We start from the raw sequence: 25156 nt of genomic DNA, 5'->3' as shown, positions 1-25156 counted from the left end.
AATAGTGTGACTGTCTGAACACAGGCCCCTTTACTAACTTTGATTAGTTAGGATCTACCAAACAAGAACTGAAGCCATGATCTAAAGTTGGTTTATGAACCACAGCTATTCTTAACTATAGGTTCACATGATGTGTGAACACAAATATCCTTGCGAAACTCTGGTACCATTCTGGCTTGTTCCCTGGTACTGCCCTTCCTGGTTGCAGAGTGACAGTGATAGAACCAGTATTTCATGAGGCAAATCAGAATTTAAGCACTCACCTGCAAGCTGGATCTTGGTTTCACACCCTAACCACAGTTAAAATAGATCACTGTTTATTTTTATTATTATTATTATTATTATTATTATTATTATTTAAATGTTATACACCGCCCCTCCCCCGAAGGGCTCTGGGCAGTGTTCTGTGCTTTGCCTGAACTCAGCCATGTGGTCATATGCCTTGTAGGTAAGGTTGCCAACTTCCATGTGTCACCTGGATATCTCTCATTATTACAATAGATTGGTACCCCTGAAAAAAATGGCTGCTTCATAGTGTGACCTCTGTGGCATTATACTCTGCAGAGGTCCCTCCCCTTCCCTCCCCAGGCTCCACTCCCCAAATCTCCAGGTATTTCCCAACCCAGAGCTGGCAACCCTCCTTCTAGTTCAGCAGTGTGACATGCACTCAAGCTTGACTCCCAGCATCTCACATTTTAAAAATTAAATATTTTCAACACTAATTTTCAGAGGACTCCCCAGCCCCCTTTCCAAATTTTTTTTAACACCCTGCTGGATTTCCTTCTTAATTCTCTGGAGAAAAGTCAGGACTTGGAATGGAAGGTTCCAAGATAGGAGGCTCTGAAGTTAAGGTGAACCATGAGATCTGCAAAGTTATTTGTAGAGCAGAAAGGTATGAAAATACTTCCTTGTTCTTAAGGACCTTGGAGCTGTTTGTACAGGCCTTGCAGAGGGAATATAGACTTGTCTATTTGTTCCTGAAGAGTACTGCACTAGCTTTGAGAAAACTGAGGAAGTGAAAACCTGAAACCACTTGAGGTCATTTTTCAGCTCTGTTGACTTCCCTATGTATTTCCATGTTTAACTGCACCCGCACTCCACGCACACACACAGCTTTTCACCTCCCTTATGAGTCACGGAACTGAGATGTTTACTACTGAAGGGATGATTTAGAACTACAGGAACCAGTGGTCTGGCAGAGGCAGCAGAAGAGGCCCATTCTAAGGTAAGCACAAATATTGAGTACGGGGGGGGGGGGGGGGAAGCATAACAAGAGAAGAAACTGGAAGAGGAAAAATTAGAAGAAAAAAGTGAGCATTTATAGGAATGGTGGAAAAGGAAAATCAAGAACAGAAAAACCCTTCTGTTGTTAATTAAAATTAAAAGCTCTTAATCATTAACATTCACAAATTAATGCTACAGCAGTTTTTGACATCTCTGCCATCCATTTTTCATTCTGAATATATTTTTAGGACTTTCATTTCAAGGAATAAACTTGGCAGATTCTCCTCTGCTGAACTATAACCTTAAATGAAAATAGGAAACTTGGACAAGGGGCATCAATTCAAATGTAGCAGCTCATCATAGCCCATCTAGGAGAGCATTCCTGGCCTACTCAAGACAGGTCGTCCAAAGAGACAAAGAAAGCATCAGCTTATGTGCTCTGCTTGTGCTGAGACCTATAGCAATTTCTGACAAGGAGTGATGACATTATTCAGCCTATACAAGCCACTACGGGCTTCTGTGCAGGTATAACATGGTAGAATACACTGTGTTCTGCCCTGCCATATGAACCACGAATAGTTAAGGAGGGTGGTTGTAGTTCAAAGGCTCTGCTCCAACACAATGGAATGTAAACTTGGCAACCACCTGTTGCCAGCAAGCCATATATGGGAAATACTGTCATACTGAGACACGTTAATTTCTTGTATAGGGTGAGAGGCAGAGCCACAATCTGTCACATTAGTGCAGTGCTGTGCTTTGAAAGATGAGGAGTATGGAGGATTGATGTTCTTGGAATATTACAAAAGAGCCACAAAGGATTGCAGTAAAGCGATGGCCAGGTATACATCAGAGATGCTTTACAGGGAAGTTTCTTTCTTTCTTTCTTTCTTTCTTTCTTTCTTTCTTTCTTTCTTTCTTTCTTTCTTTCTTTCTTTCTTTCTTTCTTTCATTAGGCTTTTATACCGCCCCATCCCCGAAGGGCTCTTTCTCCACAGGACAGAGATTTGAACTAGAAGCTTCCTAAAATTCATTTTCAGTCTATGACTGCTTCCACACAGGGGCATTTCTTCAGGAACCCTTACAGTATTTGGGAACATCCAGATTAAATCTGTGGCCACAACTCATTTGGCCCCCATATTTAACTTGGCTCAAAGGGGAAATGGGGGGATAACTGTGGGTGGGGCATCCATTTGTACAATCTTGTAGCCACTGAGGAGGAAGTGGAGCTATATGGCAGCATTAATTCTGCTCTGCTCACTGCCATGATGGGAGCATATTATCATGTCCAACTGTGGAATAAGCCTGTGATATGTGGATTTAGATGTGTCCACTAAAGCATGGAGGAAAAGTAGTAGAACTAATGGGAAAGAGGTAGCAAGAGTAAAAAAAAAGACTGTTGAAAGAATCTGGAGCGAGAGGAACACGATGAGGAACCATATTGTCCTTCTAGGCAATATCTGGGTTTCTACAAGAGCAAAATCAACATGGGATCAATATTTTGGCAAAGAGACAACTGAAAGGCCAGACCTGAGTCCATTTTTTACACGTTCACAGCAGCTGCAGCCACACTAAAGGTTATTCCATAATAGTCTTCCTTGGGCAAAGGTGTTCTTATGAAAATGAAATGAAAAGGATAGAGCGGACTGCATTCATATTACCTTGGTTATGGAGAACTATACTGTGTTTCAGAAAAACATGTCAGCAGGGTTGGATATTCCTCTGCCACAGAACTCAACATGCTGGACCTTCTTTGTTATGGAATGCTCCGCCTGGGTCCTACCAGTTTGTAAAGGCAAGTGTTGGTGATAATCATCCAGTGAACTATAAATGCTCTTGTATCAGCCCCCCTCTGCCAGTATAAAGGGCATACCCGCTGATAGAGAGGGCAAATGCAAGTATTTGGCCACTCCACAGCGCTGTGGTGGGAAAACCTGGAAGTGGCCATTGCTGTGGAGCTACACTGCATCCAAGCAGATGTCGGTGTGGGAAGGGGGGCAGGCCAGGGCATTCCCAGGGCTGGAGCTGACTTCAGACAGTTTCCAACTGAGCTTTCAAGCAAGGAATGCTGCAGCCAGGGATTCAGACTTACACCACCCAAAAGGTTCACAAGGAAACGCCCCTGGATTTAACTCCTTCACATGCAGCCCCGGACCATAAGATGACATGCTGGAAAAGTTGCTTTATAGATTCCCTTCAGAACTGGATAAAACTTGTAGGTTAATACTAATTGCAACTTTACTGATTCATTGAGCCCCATAGAGCACTTTCCAGGTGGCCGTTTTTCTTTCTCTTTTTTTGCTGCACCCCCATTCCTTCTGAGAAACACAGTGGCAGAGCCGTTCCCAGTCATGGTGGCCTCTGGATTGGGCTCCCCCTCACATAAGAATAATATATATTTTTGTCGAAAGCTTTCATGGCCAGATTCAACTGGTTGTTGTGAATTTTCCTGGCTGTGTGGCCATGGTCTGGTAGATCTTGTTCCTAACGTTTTGCCTGCATCTGTGACTGGCATCTTCAGAAGTGTATCACAGAGAGAAGTCTGTTACACACTGTGTCCAGGGGTCTCTCTGTGATACACCTCTGAAGATGCCAGCCACAGATGCAGGTGAAACATTAGGAACAAGATCTACCAGACCACGGCCACACAGCCCGAAAAACTCACAACAACCAATATATATATTTGCCTATCCCAATGGTTTTGGTTTTCCTTTTTAACATGCATCTAGAAAAGCAACTTCATTCTCTAAGGCATAGGATTAAAAAAACACTACAGAGTTATAACAGGAAGGAAACCTGAATTCAAAAGCAATGTATGTAACCCCTGAATTTAACTCCTTCATATTCAGCCCAGGACCATAAGACAGCATGCTTGAAAAGCAGATTTATAGGTTCCCTTCAGAACTGGGTAAAATTTGTAGGTTAACACTAATCACAAGTTAACTGATCAGTATCTGCCAGGAACATGCTAAGAAATCAAAAATAGGGTAACGAAAGAAATTATGAGAAAAAAATATGTAAAGAGCAATTGGAGGGAGGTGATTTTATCGCATTCATCTTTGCCCTTTGTTTGTTTCCTCCTTGTTTCTCCATATAATTTTGCCTGTCTTATCATAGTAGATGAATCATCTTTCTAATCGACTAAGACGGGGGAAGGGGGGAGCACCAGGATGACAAATGTGGGTAGAAGAGTCCACATCCCATCATGTGCATGCATCTAAGGCTGCTATAATGTTTGTGTATAGGATGTGACAGTATTTAACCAGCAGAAGAAATAGGAACAGCAAATGGAACCCCAGCCCTTGAAAAAAAATGCTTTTGAACTGAAATTCTACCACTGGAAACAGAACTAACCCCAAAAAAAACTATGGCAAAGGAAGCCTTGCAGGATGCCATTCAGTGCAGTTCTCAAAAATCACAAACAATTTCAGATGGATTTTGAAGGGTTTGATTCTCATTTACTCTCTATGGCCGTTTCCGCACGGCCACGCTGGGGGGTGCGTCGGCGTATACAATGCCGACACACACACACCGGGACCGTTCACACGAACGGTCCTGGTAGGGGCAGGGAAGATGGCGCAGCGCTGCGCCGTCGCCCGATCGACATACCTTCCCTGCAACCTTCTGCCACATCGCCCAGGCCAGGGGACACGCCCCCCTGCCCTGCGTGACGGCTCTGGAGTTGCAGGGCAGGGGGCGTGTCCCCAGACCTGAGCGACGCACCAGAAGGTCGCAGGGGAGGTACGCTGTTCGGGAAAGGGGAGGATGGCGCCTTCCAACCGTTCACTCGGCAGCGGGTTTCCAGAAAACCTTGCTCAGGTAGCGAGGTTTGGAAACAGCAGCAACGTGCCACTGGGGAGGGAGCGAGGGTGGCGCGGCTGCGATGCAGCTGCGCCTCCCATGCGAACAGCTCCCTAGGGACGGCGTTTTTGCCGTCCCTGGGGCGCTGTAAATGGCCCGTGCGGAAAGGGCCTATAATTCTCATTTATCCTTTTACCCAATGGGGACTCAAAAGTGCCTCTGTTGTTCTCTACTCCTGCATTTTCTCTTCACAACAATCCCAAGGCAGATTAAGCTGAAACAAAGATCGATTCCACACAGCAAATGTGTAAAGGGTTACAGTCATTATAAAGGAACCTGTTTTCCTTTTTCCCATCCACATGGCAGCGATTGGAGTCCATGGAAACAATCCGGGTTGTTTTCGCGTCTTCGCACAAAGACTCTTCCTTAATTTAAAAAAATGCCCTGCAACACATACGTAGCTGTGCAGGCATACAGAAATGAACCCCTACAGCCATGCCAATCATCCCACTGTGCAGCTGTGCATGTGCAACACATAAAAGAAAAGAAAAAGGGGCCTCCCTGCAACAACAGGGCAATAATTGAGGGGTCCTGCCATCCCCCCTCATGGGGGTAGGTTTTAAATTGGGGTCGGACGCCTTTTATTATGTATTATGGTTTTTTGCTGTTTTATGAGTTTTAAGCTATTTTATGGATTACTATTAATGTTTGTTACCGCTGTTTTAAAGATTTTAGTGACTTGTTTTACCATGTTTTATGCTGTACACCGCCCGGAGCCCCTAGAGGATGGGGCGGTATAAAAGTTTAATAAATAAATAAATATAAATAAAAAATAAATAAATAATGAACGCATTGATGTCAGGCAGATTCTCCCTGACTGTGGATGGCGCAGTGGAAGGGAGGTAATTGAAGCGCCTCCTGCCTGGCTGTTTGCGCAGGAGCAGCTCCAACCTGGGCTTTTGCAAAAGGATTGCTGGTTTGGCAATTTTTGAAAGTCCAAGGTTGAGGGAAATAAAACAGGGCAGACTTGTTTTGGGGACGGGACCAGTGTAAAAATGGTTTGTATTGTGTCCTACACCAGTTATATTTGACCTGTGTGGAATCCACCTTTGTGTGACTGGCCCAAGATCACCCATAGTTGAGAGTGGGAATTTGAATTTGGGTATTCCAGATCTTGGGCCAACATTCTAACCATGACACCATGATGATTTATTCACTGCCTTCTTCAGATTGCGCTGTTAGTCCATTGCAAGAGCAATTTGTGCACTCCTCTTGGATTGCATTCTGCTTGACTGGTATTCTTCAGATCCCTTAGTTGCTTTCATTCAAACTATTCAGACGCAGAAAATTATTGTTCGGATTGTCCTCCTGCTTCCCGACTACTTAATCTGCTTTGGTTTACTTCCTGCCCCCACCTCTTTCACCCCACTGTAAAGAAGAATTCGGCTGCATCAAACGCTTCCTAATTCAGCTGGCCCGATGAGCGCGAGAGGCATGCTGAATGACTCCTTAGGACACTTCACTGGAGATCTTTCGTAGGCGGGAGGAAAGCCCCGACCTTCACCTCCCCAGTTTAGGAAATGATTGAACACGTGCCCAGAGATTCTCGAGTGACCTGGATCTTTGGAATGCGGGTCAAGGACCCCGTGAGCTCCGCTGGCTAAAACGAGCTCGGCAGCACGCCTGCCCTGCAGCTGCATCATCGTCGGTTTAGGGGGTGGCGGATGACGAGATCCTGTAAGACTTTCACCAAATATGGACCGGGATTGGAAAACCTCGCGAGTTTGTTTTACTAATGCCGGAAATAATGTTGGCGACGGCATCCCCCTCCCTGTGCTGCCGAAGCAAGGCCGGCAAGGGGCTAACGCGGCCCTTTTTGTTCTCCTGCCGGAAGGAGGCATAATATCAGCACGATCCCAGGCCGAATAGAAATTTTGGAGGGAAACCGACGCTGGCAACACTTTTTGCCTGAGATTATAACTACAAACACTAAAAAACAATCTCTCTCGCACACGGGCTACGAGTGGGGGGTAAGCTAAGAGGGCTTTTCAAGTTTCCCAGTTTCTTGCCTTCATTCGTGTGGTCAAAATCCACTGTAGGCGGATCTTGTGGGTAGGGTTCAATTGTGGGGAAAGCAATTATTTGATACTTGATATTTTTTTTTTGGCGCAGACAGACAGATGGTTTCCTCCTGCTGTTGGGGGGGGGGGGTTGATGGATTTTCTCCAGAATAACCCACAAAAGATGGACCTTTCTCCATCAGTACCACGTGGATTGCTTGGAAGAAAAAAAGAGGAAGTGTCTGCACTGCAGCCAGCTAGAAAATACAACCAGTCTGAGAAGTAAAAAAACAACAACCCGTACATGCTTATGGAAACTCCAATAACATAACGTATAGGCTGGGGCGTCAGCAGGAGACACAGGGGTCTGTTGTATTTGTACCAACTCCTCCATCGCTAGTGCCTCTAGCTGCAGAGATATCCCAGTTCCCTTCCCCTGAATGGGAGGGGGAACCTTATGTCTATTGCATCTGTAAAATTCAACAAGATAGCGCCACACATCTTCCCTCCCATCCCCAGCATCCCCCTTCAGTTTGCAACCAGGAGCAATACTTACCTTAAAACAGGTTCACATTCCCTATGAAATGTCTTCCTCTCCATCTGTGACCCTTTCAGCGGTGGGCAGAAGCAGCAGCCGACGAGGTGTATGGGTTTTTCGTCGTCCAAGCAGCGGTGGGGCTGGCCAGGGGTTTTTCCCCTCCCCGAAATAGCCACCCTCTGCGAAAGTTGCACATATAAAGACGCAAACCGTAGTGGTAGTGGTAGGCAGCCCGGTTGATCTCACTGCTTTTTTATCCCTCCCCATTAGCCTGCTATACTTTTTGCAAGCGTGTCCTATCCTTGAGTTGTTCTCACACATTTTAATAATTAAAAACCTGTAGCAAATAAAGGACCTGGCAAAGATCGCCTAAGATGAAAAAGGTAAAAAACAATGCAGCACCCTTAACATGGGTATACAACCTTATTGTGGAAAACCTTGTTGGATTTGCATTCTTATTTCACAGGGGAAATATGTGTTGTTACTTTCATCGATAGGTCAGCAAGCCACAACTTATTTCCCCTTTACCTTTCTCCTAATCCGTAACAGGAAGATTGCTGGGGGGGGGGGATTGCCCCCCCCCACACACACACACCAGGAATTTAAAAGAATTTCCTGCCATGGGAAAAAAGTAAAGTCTATATTTAACAACATCTGAAACTGTCAAGAATGCTTTGTGGTTGGATAACAGAGCAGAAAAATGTGGAAAATGCAGGCTACTGCTCTACCAAATATGGAAATACTGTTACGTCTGGTGTCTGAATCACCATCTGGAAATACTTACAGCCATGAAGTCGAACTGAAAGACGCCACAACAGAAGCTCAAAACACCCCACAGTGCAGGCACGCACACACACTCCAACCTCAAACCACAGGAGAAACATTATTAAGAAAATTTAACCATAGGGGTAAATAGTAAAACCCCTGGAATCAGGTTGCAGAAGAGTTCTGCAAGCCCACTGTTACGTTTGAAGAACTGACAGGCCTAAGAGAAATGAATCCCACCTTCACCAGAGCGTATGCCTTCTGCATTTATAACAGTTGATATATTTGAAGCATGGATTATGTATAGAAAGCATCCCACATGAAAGTCCTATTGCGGTTTTTGAAAGTGTATCATCTGTGCAAGCTAATAAAATGAATTGCCTTTGAATTCCCTTCTACGTTTGGAACGTGCAATTTAGACGCTGTTGATTTTTTTAATTGCATGTCATTCCAAGCTAGGTAGAAGGTCACTAAGAGTTCACTGTTCCAACTTCCCCATTTTCTCCCATTAAACTAGATTTCTTCCTCTTCTTCGCCACCCTTCCGGTCGCCCTGAATTCTGCAAAGCCGCTCTAACTTCAGAAATGGAAAAAAAAATGAGCCTCGCAGGTTTATTTCCATCGGTTTCTACACATTTACAATACGTTCAAAGTTCAAACACCATCGAGCAACTGCAGAGGTCGCACAGGGGAGCCGACTCTGTCCCTGGAACGCTGAAGGCGCCAACACCGCCGGCTACCTTTCCCCGGGCAGCTATGGAAGGAAAGAAAAAAATTGCAGCGAAGGTTGGGTGTACAGGAGTTGCTTTTGAGCCACTAAGGAGTGAAGAACGAATCAGGTAAGATCATTATCGTCGCAGGACACCCCCGTCCCCTTTCTCCTCCATACGATCTTGAAGAGTAAGGGAAGTGAACTGCCAAGATCAAGGTGACCACATAACGGAAGGCAGAATTCCCATAAACCAGAAACTTTAGGGGACAAGAGCCCCCCCCCCCGACCCTGGAACGCTTCCAGTTAACAAGGAATAGTTCCTTTTGCACATGCCCCATTCATAAAAAACAGTTTAAAACTACGCCATCTGGGTATTAGTGTGGGATACACCCTTTCATTTCAGCCCTGGATCAGATCCGAATGTCTACCAGACTTCCAGGGCTAACCGCCCCCCGCCTCCTTCTTCTCCCTCCCCCCAATTCTTCCGTGTAATCTTCAATAGCGTATAAACTATTTAGCAAATGAGGCAATCCATCTAACGCATTTACTTCCCGGGCCAGACTACAAGTTTCGAGGGGTGGAGGGGGAAGTGAAGAGAGAGAAGAGAAATGGTTTATAAAAACATTTCTGCATAGAAGAGGCGTAGCTGCAAATTATGATTGCTGAAACCGTTGGAAAGGGAGGGAGGACCTGTTTTCTTGAGACCATAAAAATGCAACTTAGACAGGGAGGAGCTTGGAGGGAAACCGCGCCAAGAAAACATTCCTGAGATGCTTGAGAATTCCTGGTGCTTGAGAATTCTGGAACGCTCAACGTCACAGTGCAGCACGCGGCGGCGGCGGCTCGGCATATAAGCAGCTGCTCCCTCGCAGAGCCTCCTCAGACGGCAAAGGGATCCCCGAGGAGTGCGACCCTTAGCGCGGAGCAGCCTCAAGCAGGGACGGCAGCCTTTCTTCCTTTCCTTCCCCTCCCGATTGCTCCAAGAAGAAGCAGCAAGACGAGGCTTATCGTCCCTGCAGGACTCGCCTCCTTTTAAAAGCCCCCACCTGAGCCGAGTCACTTTGCCCCCAGCCGTGCAGTTTTTTGAGGCAGGGAGATTGTTCAGACACTCTCTCGCTTTGTTTTTCCCGAGTGTGTTTTTCTCCGGTTTGAGTTGGAAGGAAAAAGACCAGACTTTCTTCCTTAAAAAGCAGTGATGAACTCTCAGACTACCAGCTTCATCCTGGCTCTTGCCCTTCTTCAGTTTGTGAATAGGGTAGGTTTGGATTTGATTTCTACCTTGTTATGGGGGGGAGGGTTATTATGTATTATACATGGTGACTTGCATGCTAAACTCTGAAAACTTAAGGGAGGTTTGTCTGGGTGGAGGAAAGGGGAGATTTTGCACGTGCGCAACTGGTAGAGGCGCAAGGAAGTTAGCTAGCCCCGAAGTGATGACCCTCCCAGGCAATGTGTCTGGATTTTAGAGAGAAGGGGGGTGTTGTTTGTTTTCTGTCTAGCCCAGTGGGGCATTTGTATCTCATGAATGCCTTCCTTTGCTTCTCCTCCCCAGGCAGTTTCTTCCTGCCCTTCTGCTTGCCGATGTCCTCTGGAGATCCCTCGATGCGCCCCCGGAGTTGGTCTGGTTCTGGATGGCTGCGGATGCTGTAAAGTCTGTGCTAAGCAGCTCAACGAGGACTGTAGCAAGATGCAGCCTTGTGATCACACCAAGGGGCTGGAATGCAATTTTGGTGCCAGTTCCACAGCTCCAAAGGGGATCTGCAGAGGTAAGAAGCTTGTGGCTTGGCTCCTTTAAAGCGTGTGCGTGCACATACATAAATACCAACCAGTCTGTGTAGCAGCAAAGTTTAGTAATTTTGAGCCCATGTATGGTTATGCTTTGTTGTTGGTAGATTGGCAGAAGGGCATATGACTTCAGCAGTCTGGAATGCAATTCACTGTGTCTGGGCTGCACTAACAGCGCATAAGGAAAAGTGATTCCTGACTAACTTATTGTTCTAGCCTAGAGCTCTAGGGGATTGTACGGAACTTTACCATAAACTGAATTTTACTGCAGAAAAAACCCGCTCTGCTTTAGCAGCCTTGAGCCTCACTCATGTCTTCTCCTTTTCTCTTTCTTTAATTGTTACAGCACAGTTAGAAGGGAGACCCTGTGAATACAACTCCAAAATTTATCAGAATGGAGAAAGTTTTCAGCCCAACTGCAAGCACCAGTGTACGTGCATTGATGGAGCTGTGGGCTGTATCCCCCTGTGCCCACAAGAACTCTCCCTTCCTAACTTGGGCTGCCCTAACCCAAGGCTAGTGAAAGTCCCAGGCCAGTGCTGTGAGGAATGGGTCTGTGATGAGTCCAAAGATGTCCTTGAGGAGCTGGAAGGTTTCTTTGGCAAAGAATTTAGACTGGATGCTTCTGAAGGGGAATTAACCAGGAACAACGAGCTAATAGCCATTGTGAAAGGAGGGCTGAAAATACTACCTGGTGAGTTAATATCAGGGTTCTGTTATCCTTAGCATGGGACGGAAGGGTTATTGCTGGAATGTCTTTAGTGGAGGGATTATCTGTTTGAATGTCTACAGTGTTTTGCTCTGCATGTTGATGAGAAGAAAAAAAGCAACCCATGAGCTCTTCAGCACAAAAACACTTACGCCAGGTCCTTCTTTTTCCTCTCTTTCTTCTAGTCTTTGAGTCTGAGCCGCGCAGTCACTCATTTGAGAATCCAAAATGCATTGTGCAGACAACCTCATGGTCGCAGTGTTCAAAGACCTGTGGGACTGGCGTCTCCACCCGAGTAACCAATGACAACCCTGACTGCAGACTAGTCAAAGAAACCAGGATATGTGAAGTGAGGCCTTGTGGGCAGCCTAGCTATGACTCCTTAAAGGTAAATACCCTTCTTTGCCATCTTGCCATAATTTCAGAATCATTCTGAGTGCATGGTAGCTATTGGGTAGAACTCTCATATTAACCATGTTGTTAATCTCTTCCTTTCAGAAGGGAAAAAAATGCACCAAGACCAAAAAATCCCAAGATCCAGTGAAGTTCACGTATGCAGGATGCTCCAGTGTTAAGAAGTACCGCCCCAAGTACTGTGGCTCTTGCGTGGACAGCAGATGCTGCACTCCTCAGCAGACCAGGACTGTCAAGATCCGTTTTCGTTGTGATGACGGGGAGACCTTCACTAAGAATGTTATGATGATCCAGTCTTGCAGATGCAACTACAATTGTCCCCATGCAAACGAGGCCTACCCTAACTACCGGCTATTTAATGATATCCACAAATTTAGGGACTAAGTGGTGATGCATGCAGGCTTGTGGAAGAGGCTTGGGTTTTTCTTTTTTGTTGTTTTTTACAAAAAATGTTTTTGAAGTAACAACAGTGGAAAAATGAACTCTGATGGAAGTGGTGCCTTTGCCCATGGGAGGGCAACACTGAGACACGAGAATTCACTGTGCAACTGGATACTAATGCAACAGTTTGAGCATACTTAAAGCTTCATAATATTGGAGCAATCTTATTGCTTCATTTTGGAGCACTTTCATGATTACTGATTTCTGTTTGTAACTGATTGTTTAAACGTTTGTCTGTCTGTCCTGGATATGAAAACCTTCAGTTCTCTACTGTTCAGCATAACATCGCATGTCTGTTGTTCCAAACTCATATTGGAGGTTACATTCCTTCCTAAGGTGGGCACTTTTGGTGTTCTCATCTCTGGCAGCTATAGGTACCAGCTATATAATTCATACCCGCAAACAGAAATTGGTGGGCTTTAAAGCTGAATATTTTATTTATCAAAATGTAGCTTTTTTGAGGAAAAAATCCCTAATACTGGAATAAGTTGTAAATGATTTAATTTTATATTCAATGAATTAAGAGAATTTATTTATGGAATTAATCATTTAATAAAGAAATATTTACCTAATTCCTGTAATATGATTCAGCTTGGTTCTGGACAACAGGAGAACATGAGATTTCTCCTGTGATATTCTGAAATTCTACCGTTTCTTAGCTTAATTTACTGCAGAGCACTTTTACAGACCTTAGTAAGACTTGGGCCTATTTCCAAATGCATATGTTCAAAATTGGAGCAAGGCTCATAGTGCTCCAGTATCATTTTATCAACGTTCTAGTGCCAAAGATTTCTTAAGAGTCCAATCCAGAGTGGGAGGGTCTGAAAGGACCTGTGGAGACAGCTGGGCCTACGCCAGCGGATTTTCCAGTAGGCAGCCTCCATAGCCCTCTGGGACAGCCAGACTTGGCGCTGAGCGCTTCATCAGTGCTCTCATGCCATTCCCAGCCCTGCTTGTCCAGTGGGGGTGTGATGGAGGCATTCCTGGGGGTGGAGCCAATCTTTGTTGTGCTACAGCCGTGGCTCTTGAATGTATGCCACTTTTTTGGGTGACGTAAGTTAAGCCCTATGGAGAGCTTTATGGTGGGGGTGTTGTTTTATTTTTACACTCTCTGAACTACCAGAAAAATCCCTGGGGAGGGTGGACAAGCATAGCAGCAGCACTGGCATTGACCATCCAGGCATTTGGATTTAGCTGTCCGTTATTGAAACGTTGGGATATTTCTCTACACCCTTCCTCATGAAAAGGTGACAGGAAAGTGTGAATCAAACGGCCACATCTTCCTGTCGCCCCCCCCCCCCCCAAAGATTCTCTTTTAAGATTAAAGAGTCTTACTTACTCACTGGCTTTGTCAAAACTATTGTTGTCTGCACCAGTAAATATAGCATTCTCTCCATACAGGAGAGAAAGGGGGGTATAAATCCAAGCTCTTCTAGAAGAATGGAAACATGCCTTCTGCAAATTTATTGTGGCTTAATGAAAACAGGGGTCCTATCTGATGAAAGCTTAAGAGGTTTAAAACAAATAATTAGGTAAATTCATAGAGGGCAAATTATTAATGCTTATTAGCCATAATATATGTGCAGAAACATTAGTGCTCTGAATATCAAAATGCTGTAGACAAGCAGCAACAGGCCTTGCTTGTGGGCCATTAAAAGCTATCTGGATGGGTATGGCTGAAAATCAAGGGTTAGATCTTTAACATTTTTTCCTGGCACAAGAGGGCTCCCATTTTAACTCACTGAAAAAGGCTTTCCTGGGACATATGGACAAAAGGTCACAGGATGGGATAGCAGAAAGGAAGGGAATCAGGCAAGATTGTCCCCCCCCCCCCCAACCACAGCAGGGAAGGATCCAATTCAGAATGCAGGAACATGGACCTCAGTTTTGCCCAGAAAGGCAACCCTTATTCATGATAATGCCTCTTTAGGTGAAGAAGGGGCTGTTGATGAATGTGTCTTTAGAGGGGACAGCACCTTCTAGAGGATCATAAATGTATTTTAAGTCTGACTTAGAGAGAATTACCCTGTTTCCCCAAATATAAGACATCCCCGGAATATAAGATGTAGTAGAGGTTTTGCTGAAGTGCGAAATATAAGGCATCCCCCAAAAGTAAGATGTAGCAAAGTTTTTGTTTGGAAGCATGCCTGACGAACAGAATACAGAAATATAAGACATCCCCTGAAAATAAGACATAGCGCATCTTTGGGAGCAAAAATTAATATAAGACACTGTCTTATATTCGGGGAAACACAGTACTTATTTCAGCCACCCATTGAACTGTATGGCTGAGAGTTTATTTGAACCCAAGCTTTCCCATGTCAATTCCAACATTTGTCCCCCAATACCACATTAGTTCCCATATGGGATGGGAATGGGGGCATGCCATACAAGTACCAAAAGATATTAGCTATGGTTTCTAGGACTGTAGATAATTCCCATTCCACATTAATTCCCATTCCACTCAATTAAATTGCTGGCACACAGCTGGCTAATAAAAATACATTTCAGCACAACTACTGACCATGGGTCTTAATGGATTCAGCAGCTCATCTCCTTTAAAAATGGCTGCTCTCTTATCTGCTTGGTCATGTTCTTCTCTCCACAAGGCATTTGTATCTTGAGCTGACTGGAATGTAAGTACCACCTGGCATGGCCATCATTTGAACTTGTCTGTACAAAACTTTGCTGTCAACAGAAGTGTGAAATTTACTGGATTTACTGGATGGTCATAACCTCCTCACAGTATCACCCCAACCTATCTATGTGGTCGGCACATTCCAACTCTTTTCATTATCTGTGCATTCACATGGATTATTCCAAAAACATTCCCACAGAGGGGAAAAAGTAATTTTGGAAAAGACTGTGTTTACACATAATCCCAGGCTCTCCCTTGATGAGCTCTATAGAAACCCTTGAGAACATAAATGCAGTTTGTAGGAATTCAGTTGCTGAAGATCTTTGGTATCTTGTAACCACACTGTCAAGGAAAATTACTATTCCCATAATTCAAGCCCTTTTAAAGCTAGCCAATGATGATAACTGTTTCAATGCCTCTCACAGAAAAAAGGTTGCTAAAGGTTGCACGGGGAAAAAAAGGTTGCAGATACCCAGTGTTGCATTAACTTTGGATTTCGCTCCTCCTCCTAACCCTGCTTGACACCATTGTTTTCGGTAGATGCAGAAAATGCCACAGCTTTACCCCTTGCCTCTATCAAAAGCATTCATATCAGATAAGGAAAGCAAACAACTTAGCCTACTGAACAGAATAGTAATAATCTGCTATCTATCAGGTGAAAAATTACCCATGGCAAAAATTGCCAATTTCATGTCAAAACTGTAAACAAAACAAAAACATAATTCACCCTGAACCGGTGCTATAGCTTCCAAGTAACCAGCAGTTCCAGTTTAAAATTATGTAGCAGTTCTGAACTTTTCTGCACTTGCTTTCACAACTGTCCTGTGAAGTAGAATAGTATTATTACTTTACAGATGAGAAATAAAGTTGGATAGAATCACAAAAACAACTTTATGATGAGAAGCAGGACTACAACAATTGTTCACAGCTGCCCGTGGTAGCAATCTTGCATTGGGGCGCCTTGCAATTAAGCTGCACTCAAATCAGCTGACACTGTGACTGGATGCAGGATGTCAGCTGGCCCTAGATGAACACATAAACCCTTCCAATGTGACAGAATATAGAAGAACATACAAAGGGCCAGGGAGATGTTGAATGCATCAGAATGGACCACTTGAATCAGCAGCTAGGATGGATTTGAGTATACCGCTTCCTCTTTTAGTCTAACCCACCTCACAAGGGTACTGTGGGGAGAAAATGACACTGGAGGAACGTGGAAGAAAATATGCTACAAATATGTTAAATAAATTTTTTTGCAGTCTTCCTGGATTAAATATTACAGGAGTTGTTGTCAACATTTTAAAGTGTCTGAGTGGCTCAAGTCACAATGTTGATCTAGGCAAAGATAAATGTTGCTATTCTCATAGCTAGTAGTTTGTAGGATATCCCTGTTCTAGGGAATCTAGCCAACTGCAGTCTTTGGAAGGGAGAATCTAAGAAACTCCCTCAAGACCCTCAGCAAAGTACAATAGCCAGGATTCTTTGGAGGAAGCCATGACAGTTAAACTGGTACAAAAGTGATCTATGTTAGAGAAATAGATGGATTTCCCACCCACCCACCCCTCCCCATGCAGCTCATGGCTTCTATCCACTTTACTGAACTGGTTGAAATCCACAAGGGGCCACCCTTGTGCTATAACAAAAAAAAACCCTCATATATTCAATAGACAGCAGGTTATGTCAACTGAACTAGTTCAATGATTTATTAGTGGGTGTTAATGTGCTATCAATAAGCAAAAAGCTGGAACTGTGGTTTCCACCCACCCCCCACCCCCCGCCACTGCCTCATTCTGAGATTACAAATCACATGAAGAATTTTATGTTGTCATATTAGAGGCTAAACAGGAAAAAACACACACAGCTAGACAGTCCAAGTTTTCACCCATCCCAGTGTCTGCAATGCAAGAATTACCTCCTTGTCTTGTCCCCAAACATTAACACAAAACTACAAACCTCTTTGTGTGTACCAGTAAGTATGTTCTGAGATCCAGACCCATTGTAATACTTGTGGTTCAAAAAATAACAAAACTATGCATGATCTTAACATAGATTATTCTCAGGCAGGAGCACACAGGTATCCAAAGCAAATGCAGACGCAGAATTCCCAAACCAATGTTGTGGCAGTGGAGACTTTTCAAAGTGCAATAACCAACAAGAATGTGCATGGCTGAAATCCATTTTAGTACTGAAAGAAATTCATGAAAATGTCATCTCGGAAGCTAAAATCCCAGAATGGAATTGTTGAACAAATTCTAGCAGCAATTGCAAGAATCACTTCTGCTTACCTGAAGTCCCCAAGTCAGAGGCAGGTGGTGTCAGCTGCAAAGAAGAAGTGTTTAAATTTATACCCTTCCTTTTTGTCCTGTAAGGAGATTCAAAGGGGCTTACAAACTCCTTTCCTTTCCTCTCCCCACAACAAATACCTTGTTAGGTACGTGGGTCTGAGAGAGTTTGGAGAGAACTTTGACTAATCCAAGGTCACCCAGCAGGCTTCGTGTGTAGGAGCAGGGAAACAAATCCATCATTCAGGTGGAGGAGTGAGGAATCAAACCCAGTTCTCCAGGTTAAAGTCCACCTGCTCTTAACTACTACACCATACTGACAATGAGCCATTCTCAGATCTACAATATTTGCAGCACAGCACTTCTTCTCCCAGATTACCCATCCTCTTGGCACAATATAAATTAGGTGTTTTCCCCACAAGTTAAGCTATTTTTAATCTGTAATAGTTTAATAAATTACAGTTTGGTCTCACCACTCTCTTTGTCAGCTATGGAGATATTTCTCCTGCTTTGGCATTGACACCACTGAGGGCCACTGCAGTTATCTTCAGTCTCACCCACTGATAAGTTGTGGATCTTAGCTGTTCTGATAGAGAGGTACAGTGAAAAGTATGCTGTTGTAGTATATCATCAGAGACTAAAACTGTGGGGCAAGAATGGGGCAAGACAGTAGGCTTTATTCCACAAACCAGGTAATCTGGTTTCTTCCAGCATTGGACTGAAGCCTCCTTAGGAATGAAATAGTCTTGTGGGAAGGTTTGTGTTATATGCCCCACTTCCTTATAGATCAATCCTTAACTGAAGTGGCAACACTCCATTTATGATATGCATCCCAGCAAAGCTGGTTGTCTTCCTACTTGCTTTGGGACTAGTATTGCATGAAGAAGTTTCTAGCGAGGAATGTTCAGAATCCCTGGTTGGAATCAATGCCAGTTTAAAGATCTACTAGAGTGCTGCCAAAATGTGTTAGCTTCCTATGGACAGTGCTTTTTCAGTAAATCCTAAAATGCATATGAGAATGGAGAGAGTTGCAGAACACTCCAAAGGTCATTGTGAATACATAGTCATGTGTGCTGGAAAAGTCTTGCAATTGACAAAATTAACACTATTGACAACTTTGATGGTGAAGGAAGGAAGGTGGAAGTTCACCAAACACTGAAAGCACTAACTTTAATAGCTCTGGAAAAATTCCACATGCACTGTCAGATGACTGCTGGGAATAACAGGGTTTGACTTCATCTGCAGTGCAGATGTAGCAAAAAACTAATTTGGAGGATTGAAGCCAGTCAAACTGCTCTGGAAAGGGGCTGTGGCTCAGTAGAAGAACATCTGCTTTGGACGCAAGAAGTCTCAAGTTCAGTCCCTTGATCCTCCAGCTAAAAGGACCAGGTAGAAGGACCCTGAAAAGTAACTGCTAGTGCTGACAACACTCATTTTGTTAGACCCAGGATAAGATCATGATCACGTGGTCATGTGCTCTGTGCTCATTCTGTGACCACATTCGACACTCAGTCACTTTGCAAGCAGATGGAACAGTCAAAAAGTCTTTTAAAAAAAAAGATATTTTGTCAGAACCAGTGGCTAGGATGGCCAACCAGATTAGAAATTTATGAGAGTCCCCAGCTGATATTAATAATTATGCTGCAAATTTCTGATGTGTGGAGAGAAGATATTGTGGTGTGTGTGTGTGTGTGTGTGTGTGTGTGTTTTGCATTAATAATAACTTGGAAATATTTCTGAAATGTGGGGCAAACCCAAAGCATTTTATCTTTTTTCAAGACCCGCATGCCAATTCTCAGTCAGTGATTAGATAACCTGGTTCGGCAGATTCACAAAGAACCCCTTGCATCTTAGGTGTGTCTTAACCCACATTTGAGAGTCACTGGTGTGATGCTATTACAGCCGCTGAAATTAGCTACTCCTGAGAGGAAAGAGAGAAGAAACAAGAAATTTGAAACAGGAGGGTAACCTCACAGTGTGCATGGGTTTTAACATACAGTCTAGTACTAACAAGTCTCCCAGAGTTCATTACATATAATAAGTGAATGGAGAGAGATGTCCGGTATGATGCCACAGGGCTTTTATCTGGGCCCAGTACTTTTCAATATTTTTATAAATTAACTGGATGAGAGGGTAGAGGGACTACTCTTTAAATCTGCAGAACAGCAAACACACCAGAAAATCTAGAATTCAATGAGGTCTGAACACACTGAAAAAGCCGGCAGATGTAATCAAGATGCAATTCAACAAGAACAAGTGCAAAGTTCTACATCTAGGTAACAAAAATGTGAAATGCACATACTGGATCAGGGATACACTTCTGGCTAGTAGTGGGTATAAACAAGATCTTGAGGTATGGGTGGACCGTAAGCAAAATATGAGCAACCAGTATGATACAGCAGTAAAAAAGTCTAATGTGATCTTGTGGTGTATGAACAGAAGCATAAAATCCAAATTGCAAGATGTCATAGTCCCACAGTCCACTGCATTGGTCAAGCCTCATCTATCTATCTATCTATCTATCTATCTATCTATCTATCTATCTATCTATCTATCTATCTATCTATCTATCTATCTATCTATCTATCTATCTATCTATCTATCTATCTATCTATCTATCTATCTATCTATTTATTTTTGAAGCTTTTATACCGCCCCATCCCCGAAGGGCTCTGGGCGGTGTACAACAGATAAAAGCAGCAATACAGAATTAAAACATTAAAAGCAGCAACAGTTAAACAATATTTAATGAAGGAATAAGAATATAGGTGGCGTCCAACAGCTTAATTTTAAAATTCCCTCCCCCCCCGCCCCCCCCCCAGAGGGAGGCATGGTGGTCTCATTGGTTGGCAGATGACCCAGATGTCAGGGTCAGACGAGGGCCAAGAGGGGAGGGGGCACCATATCAGCAGCCAGTACCTCCAAAGGCCCGGTGGAACAGCTCCGTCTTACAGGCCCTGCGGAAATCACCGAGGTCCCGCAGGGCCTGGATGGCTGGAGGGAGAGCATTCCACCAGGCCGGGGCCAGAGCCGTAGTTATTATTTGAAGTAATATGTGAAGTAATATGTGCAGTAATATGCAAGTAATATGTGCATATTATTTGAAGTAATATGTGCAGTTCTGGAAAAGTAAAGGTAAAGTTTCCCCTTCGGTCGTGTCCGACCCTGGGATACCACTACAAGCAGTGATTTCATAGGCAAGCCGTTTTTGTGGAGTAGTTTGCCATTGCTTTCCCGGCTATTCTTTACCCCGTAGCTGTTTGCTAGGTACTCATTTACCAACCAAGGAATGGATGGATGGCTGAGTTGACCATGAGCCAGCTGCCAGGATATCTGACCCACAGGGGGCTTGAACTCCTGACCGTGTGAGTGGCTGTACAAGCACTTAACCACTACGCCATGCGGCTCCTACAGTTCTGGAAACCTCACCTCAAAAAGGATGTAGACAAAATGGACTGGGTGCAGATAAGTATGACGAGGATGATTGGGGCTTGGAGACAAAGCCCAACAAGGAAAGGCTAAGGGACTTCGGAATGTTTAGTCTGGATAAGAAGAGGTTGAGAGAGGACATGATTGTTCTCTTTGTTTGAAGGGCTGTCACTTAGAGGAGGGCAAAACGCTGTTCCTGTTGGCAGCAGAGGATAGGACTTGCAATAATGCGTTTGAATTGTAAGCAGAAAGGTACCATCTGGATATTGGGGAAATTTTTTTTACTATGAATGTAGTTCAGCAGTGGAGTTGGCTGCCTAAGGAGGTGATGAGCTCCCCCTCACTGACTGTCTTCGAGCAGTTGCTGGACAAACACTTGTCAGGGATGTTGTACGTTGATTCTACATTGAGCAAAGGGTTGGATTAGATGGCTTATGGCCCCTTACAACTATAAGAGTCTATCATTCCTTCCTCCACCCCCACCCCTCAATGCAGAATAAGGTCACAAATCTTTTCTAAAACAGTATTACACTATTGCCCTGTTATTCTTCTCTAAAAGAAGATGGCACCACAAATCCAAATATAACACAAACTGACAAATGGGTGCATGTTTATTCTTGCAGAACTATTGAAGATGCAATTTCTTTTTGAACTATACTAGCTGTTCACAAGAGAATAGTGACTTGTTTTTTTAAAAAAAAATCCCCTTGTGCTTTCCAAGAAGAGCTGTGGAACAGCCATTTCCTACAGGAAGTTGTTTCCTGTACTCTTGAATCATTTCGTGCGTAAACTAAAAAAATAAATAAATCTTTTTGTAACAGTAGAACTTTCCCTCCAGAAACAGGGTCCACTCCAGCATCCCTTAATATCAAAACAGAAAATTCTTAGATTACACATGCATGGAAGATATGATCGTGTTGGAAGAAAAGAAGTAGCTATTAAATGAGTAACCCCATTCCAAAAGGAAGCTAACTGAGTTCCTCTGTGTTACAAATATCTACATTATAGCACCATTGCAGTTGTCTGAAATCCCTGCAGTGGCAGCCTCGTTTTATCCCTTGATGTCATCAGACAAAAAGTCACTCATTCCAAAAGGTATATTCATAATCATAAACCAAATAGAGATAAAGATAAAAGAAATAAAACAGAAGGAATGTGTCCAAGAGATTAAGGCCAAAATCAATGACACAAAAATAAAACGTAATGAAGGCCCAGCTGTCAATTGCCTTTGTGTTGAGGCCTGAAGCATCAAAAGCAGGCCAACTGCCTTCCGTTCAAGCAGAGGGCACACAAGGTTATAGGTGGCCTGGCCAGGGGAACTCCACATGCCTGCATGCCATTCAGCATTGTTCTATGGAATTTGCACAGCAGGGTAGGTCAGAATTTGGAGACTAGCCAATGCTGGGAAACCTACACAAATCTTTCCAGACTTTCCAGCCCTGAAAAAGTCAGGAAGTTCCTTGTCTGCATCAGTCTGCTCAGAGCCTGCATGGATACCCAGACAAAAATCCTAAGGACAAAGGACACACGTTTGAGATGAAGAACTACAAGACAAAGATGCAATCATCATAGTACTTTCCCAACTACATCTGTGAAAGAAAATCATTGCAAGCAATAGTAATTTGTTTGTTTTATTCAATATGAAACCCACTTTTTCCGACAATATTCTCAGAAAGCAGCTGGCTGATTTTAAGAAATTCACAGTCAGCCAGACAGGATTGCCAAACATCAGGTATTTTCTTTGTTTGAAGTTTTTTGTTTGCCTTGGATAAGGAATAATCTGTTTTGATGTATGCTGGACATTGGAGGTGACAGGAAAAAAGTTTATCCCCTGTACAGCTTGAGACCCTTCCACCCTTAATGACTGACCAAAAGTCACAATGCTCTTAGCCTCCCTTTATAGCTAAATCTACTGGGGTACATTGCCCATATGCAGTCAGACACACACTATACCTCCACCATTCAAACTCCAGAATGGCAATCTGAAATTTATCAGAACTTTGGAGCTAGACCTGGGTCAGCTGCTGTGGTAAATTAAACCTTCCTTTTTAAAGAGGCTCTGGAATCAGCTTTGCAGCCCTACAATTCTATTCCAGACAGAGGAAGCAAAATGGTCACCTCTGTATGGGTCTCTGGCCTTACCAAAAAGCAGGGAGATTTCTTTGAAAATCATGGCCTTATAACTTAACAACTTTTGCCATCTGGTCACACAACACACACACTGCTTACTAAGTGGGAGATGCTACTTGCAGCAAAACTGAAAGGGAGGGATGGTTGTTTGCTACTGGCAAGAAATTTGTTTGAATCAATCATGTGACCCACCCCTCCTGTAGTCTAAAATGGTACAACCTCTAAATACACAATATTCATTTATTACTTAATTTGTGCCCTGCCTTTCTCCACAATGAGGAACTTAAATACCTTATATTGCTATCCTTTCTTTCATTTTATCCTTACAACCACCCTGTGAGCTAGACTGAGTGTACATGACTGGCCCAAAGTCACCCAGTGAGCCTCAAAGGCCTTCTGGAGATCTGAACACAGGTTTTTGACATCCTAGCTTGAATTTCTAACTCCTGCCTCACTCTAGCTCTCTGTACTACACCTGGACACAGTTTAGCTGGATGAAAATTTGATTCCTTCCACCTCCAATACCAAAAGAGGTTTGGTATTTGGCAGAGCAATGGTTTGACAGACAGTATTGGTAATACCGGTAAGTATTTTTAACAACAACAATAACAATGATTAAAATCAAGTGGTTCAGACAGACAAAGAATAAGACACAGTGGGAGTGCTAATTAATAATTTTACAGGCTGGCAAGTAAAACATTCTAACGTGGGTACCCAATAATTGGAGATTGTTAGTCTCTCTAACTTTGTAAATCTGCAACTACCCATTTCCAGCTTTAGGCATTTACTTAATGTTTTTCTTATCGATTTTGTTTGTCCTGCATACATCTGATTTCCCTCTACTTCACTGCAAAGTCCATGAAACAAAACCATATGCTCTTCCATAGCAACATGCTAATACAAACATAGACTAATCTTTGTTCACTGGAGTACACAGTTCAATTTTTTTTCTTATTAACACAATCTGCATCTGCATACAGTTTGACCAAAATCCATAGCAACCACACAAATACAAACAACTGCCTTTAACAAAAAGTTTTCCGGGAAATAGCTTGGAACTTGAAAGGTCAGAATACACTGTTTGTAAGTAAACACAGCTTGGATTGGGGAAGCACCACTAGCTGAAAATGTACTCTTCCGTGCCCATCTCCTTGGAAGACGATGAGCTTCTTTGATTCATGGAACAGTCAAGAAAGCCTCTCCTTGTGATTCTTGTTCCTAGGCAAGAATGTATGGGTTAAGATGATCCTTCAGATACTCCAGTCCCAAACCATGTAGGTCAAAACCAACACTTCAAACTGGCCTTGGGAGTAATTGGGTTCAAATGATCCCATTAGATGGCCCTGACTAGCTGTCTAGTCACAGCATTCCACACTAGCTTCAGCCTCCAAACACTCTAAGGATAAGCCCCAAGTACATTGCACTGGAATAGTCCATTCTGCATTATGAACCTCTGTAGCTAGCTTTTCCCTTGTCTACCACCAGTGGACCCAGTAAAGCTGATCAGATTTTTCTCTTATCAGCATCCTCTCCCATCCGTGCAAGAATCATCTATGGCAAACTGAGTCAAGGGGCCCCAGCAGTGCTGGGCGGCAGCACCAGAGGGCCTAATGGCTTGGACCTCAGCCCCAGGGATAATGGTGACAGGCACTAAGCTCACTTGGGCAATCCTATCTGTAGATGTCATCACCTCAGCTTTCTTCTGAGCCAAAAAGCCCTGTGCAATTCTCAGCACTACAGGGGACACTGGGATCAGTTGACTCAAGGACTGTTTTAATGTCCCTCCGGGGGAGGGCGGTATATAAGAATAAATAATAATAAATAATGTCTGCCTTCCATTGAGTGTTTTGCTTCATCTCTGTTCCCACTGGAACTTTTTCAGTTGTTTGTAAAACTCTGTGGAGCATCATTTCTAAATATGTCTGCAGGTCTACTTCACTTTAACGTTTTTTAAGGGCATGTAACATGGAGTTCTTTCTTTAGGGTTTATAACTGGCAACTGTGGCATTCACTATTTGTCATTTGGATTTACAATGTGATACTGAACATCCTTTTGAATGTTTTCAGTGACATTATTTGGATGGTTTTCATAGGATATATTTTATTTGCTTCTTATAAGCTGGCTTAAGTCTCAGGAGTAAGACAAGATATCAAAAAGGTTAATTCTTTTAAAATTGAGGTTTCCAACAACAATATGCTTGCAAAATACCTTGGATACAACTTATGTTTTTT

At 43.4% G+C, this 25156-nt stretch overlaps 1 protein-coding gene across 1 annotated transcript; it reads left to right on the top strand.

The window, feature by feature from the left end:
* Positions 1-8925: 8925 nt before the first annotated feature.
* Positions 8926-13017, top strand: CCN1 (cellular communication network factor 1). The gene is made up of 5 exons (XM_048496565.1): positions 8926-10351; positions 10649-10862; positions 11228-11575; positions 11776-11978; positions 12089-13017. Exons 1-5 carry the CDS (start codon positions 10292-10294, stop codon positions 12386-12388), a joined length of 1125 nt encoding a protein of 374 aa, XP_048352522.1. The 5' UTR covers positions 8926-10291; the 3' UTR covers positions 12389-13017.
* Positions 13018-25156: the final 12139 nt, after the last annotated feature.

Source organism: Sphaerodactylus townsendi, linkage group LG05, assembly GCF_021028975.2.
Source record: "Sphaerodactylus townsendi isolate TG3544 linkage group LG05, MPM_Stown_v2.3, whole genome shotgun sequence".
Taxonomy (NCBI): Eukaryota; Metazoa; Chordata; class Lepidosauria; order Squamata; family Sphaerodactylidae; genus Sphaerodactylus; species Sphaerodactylus townsendi.
This window is presented reverse-complemented; position numbering and strand designations above follow the sequence as displayed.

Coding starts and splice junctions, on each gene's coding strand:
- CCN1 (XM_048496565.1), top strand. CDS start 10,292: ATGAACTCTCAGACTACCAGCTTCATCCTGGCTCTTGCCCTTCTTCAG. Junction 10,863..11,227: donor TCCAAAGGGGATCTGCAGAG/GTAAGAAGCTTG, acceptor TAATTGTTACAG/CACAGTTAGAAGGGAGACCC. Junction 11,576..11,775: donor AGGGCTGAAAATACTACCTG/GTGAGTTAATAT, acceptor TCTTTCTTCTAG/TCTTTGAGTCTGAGCCGCGC.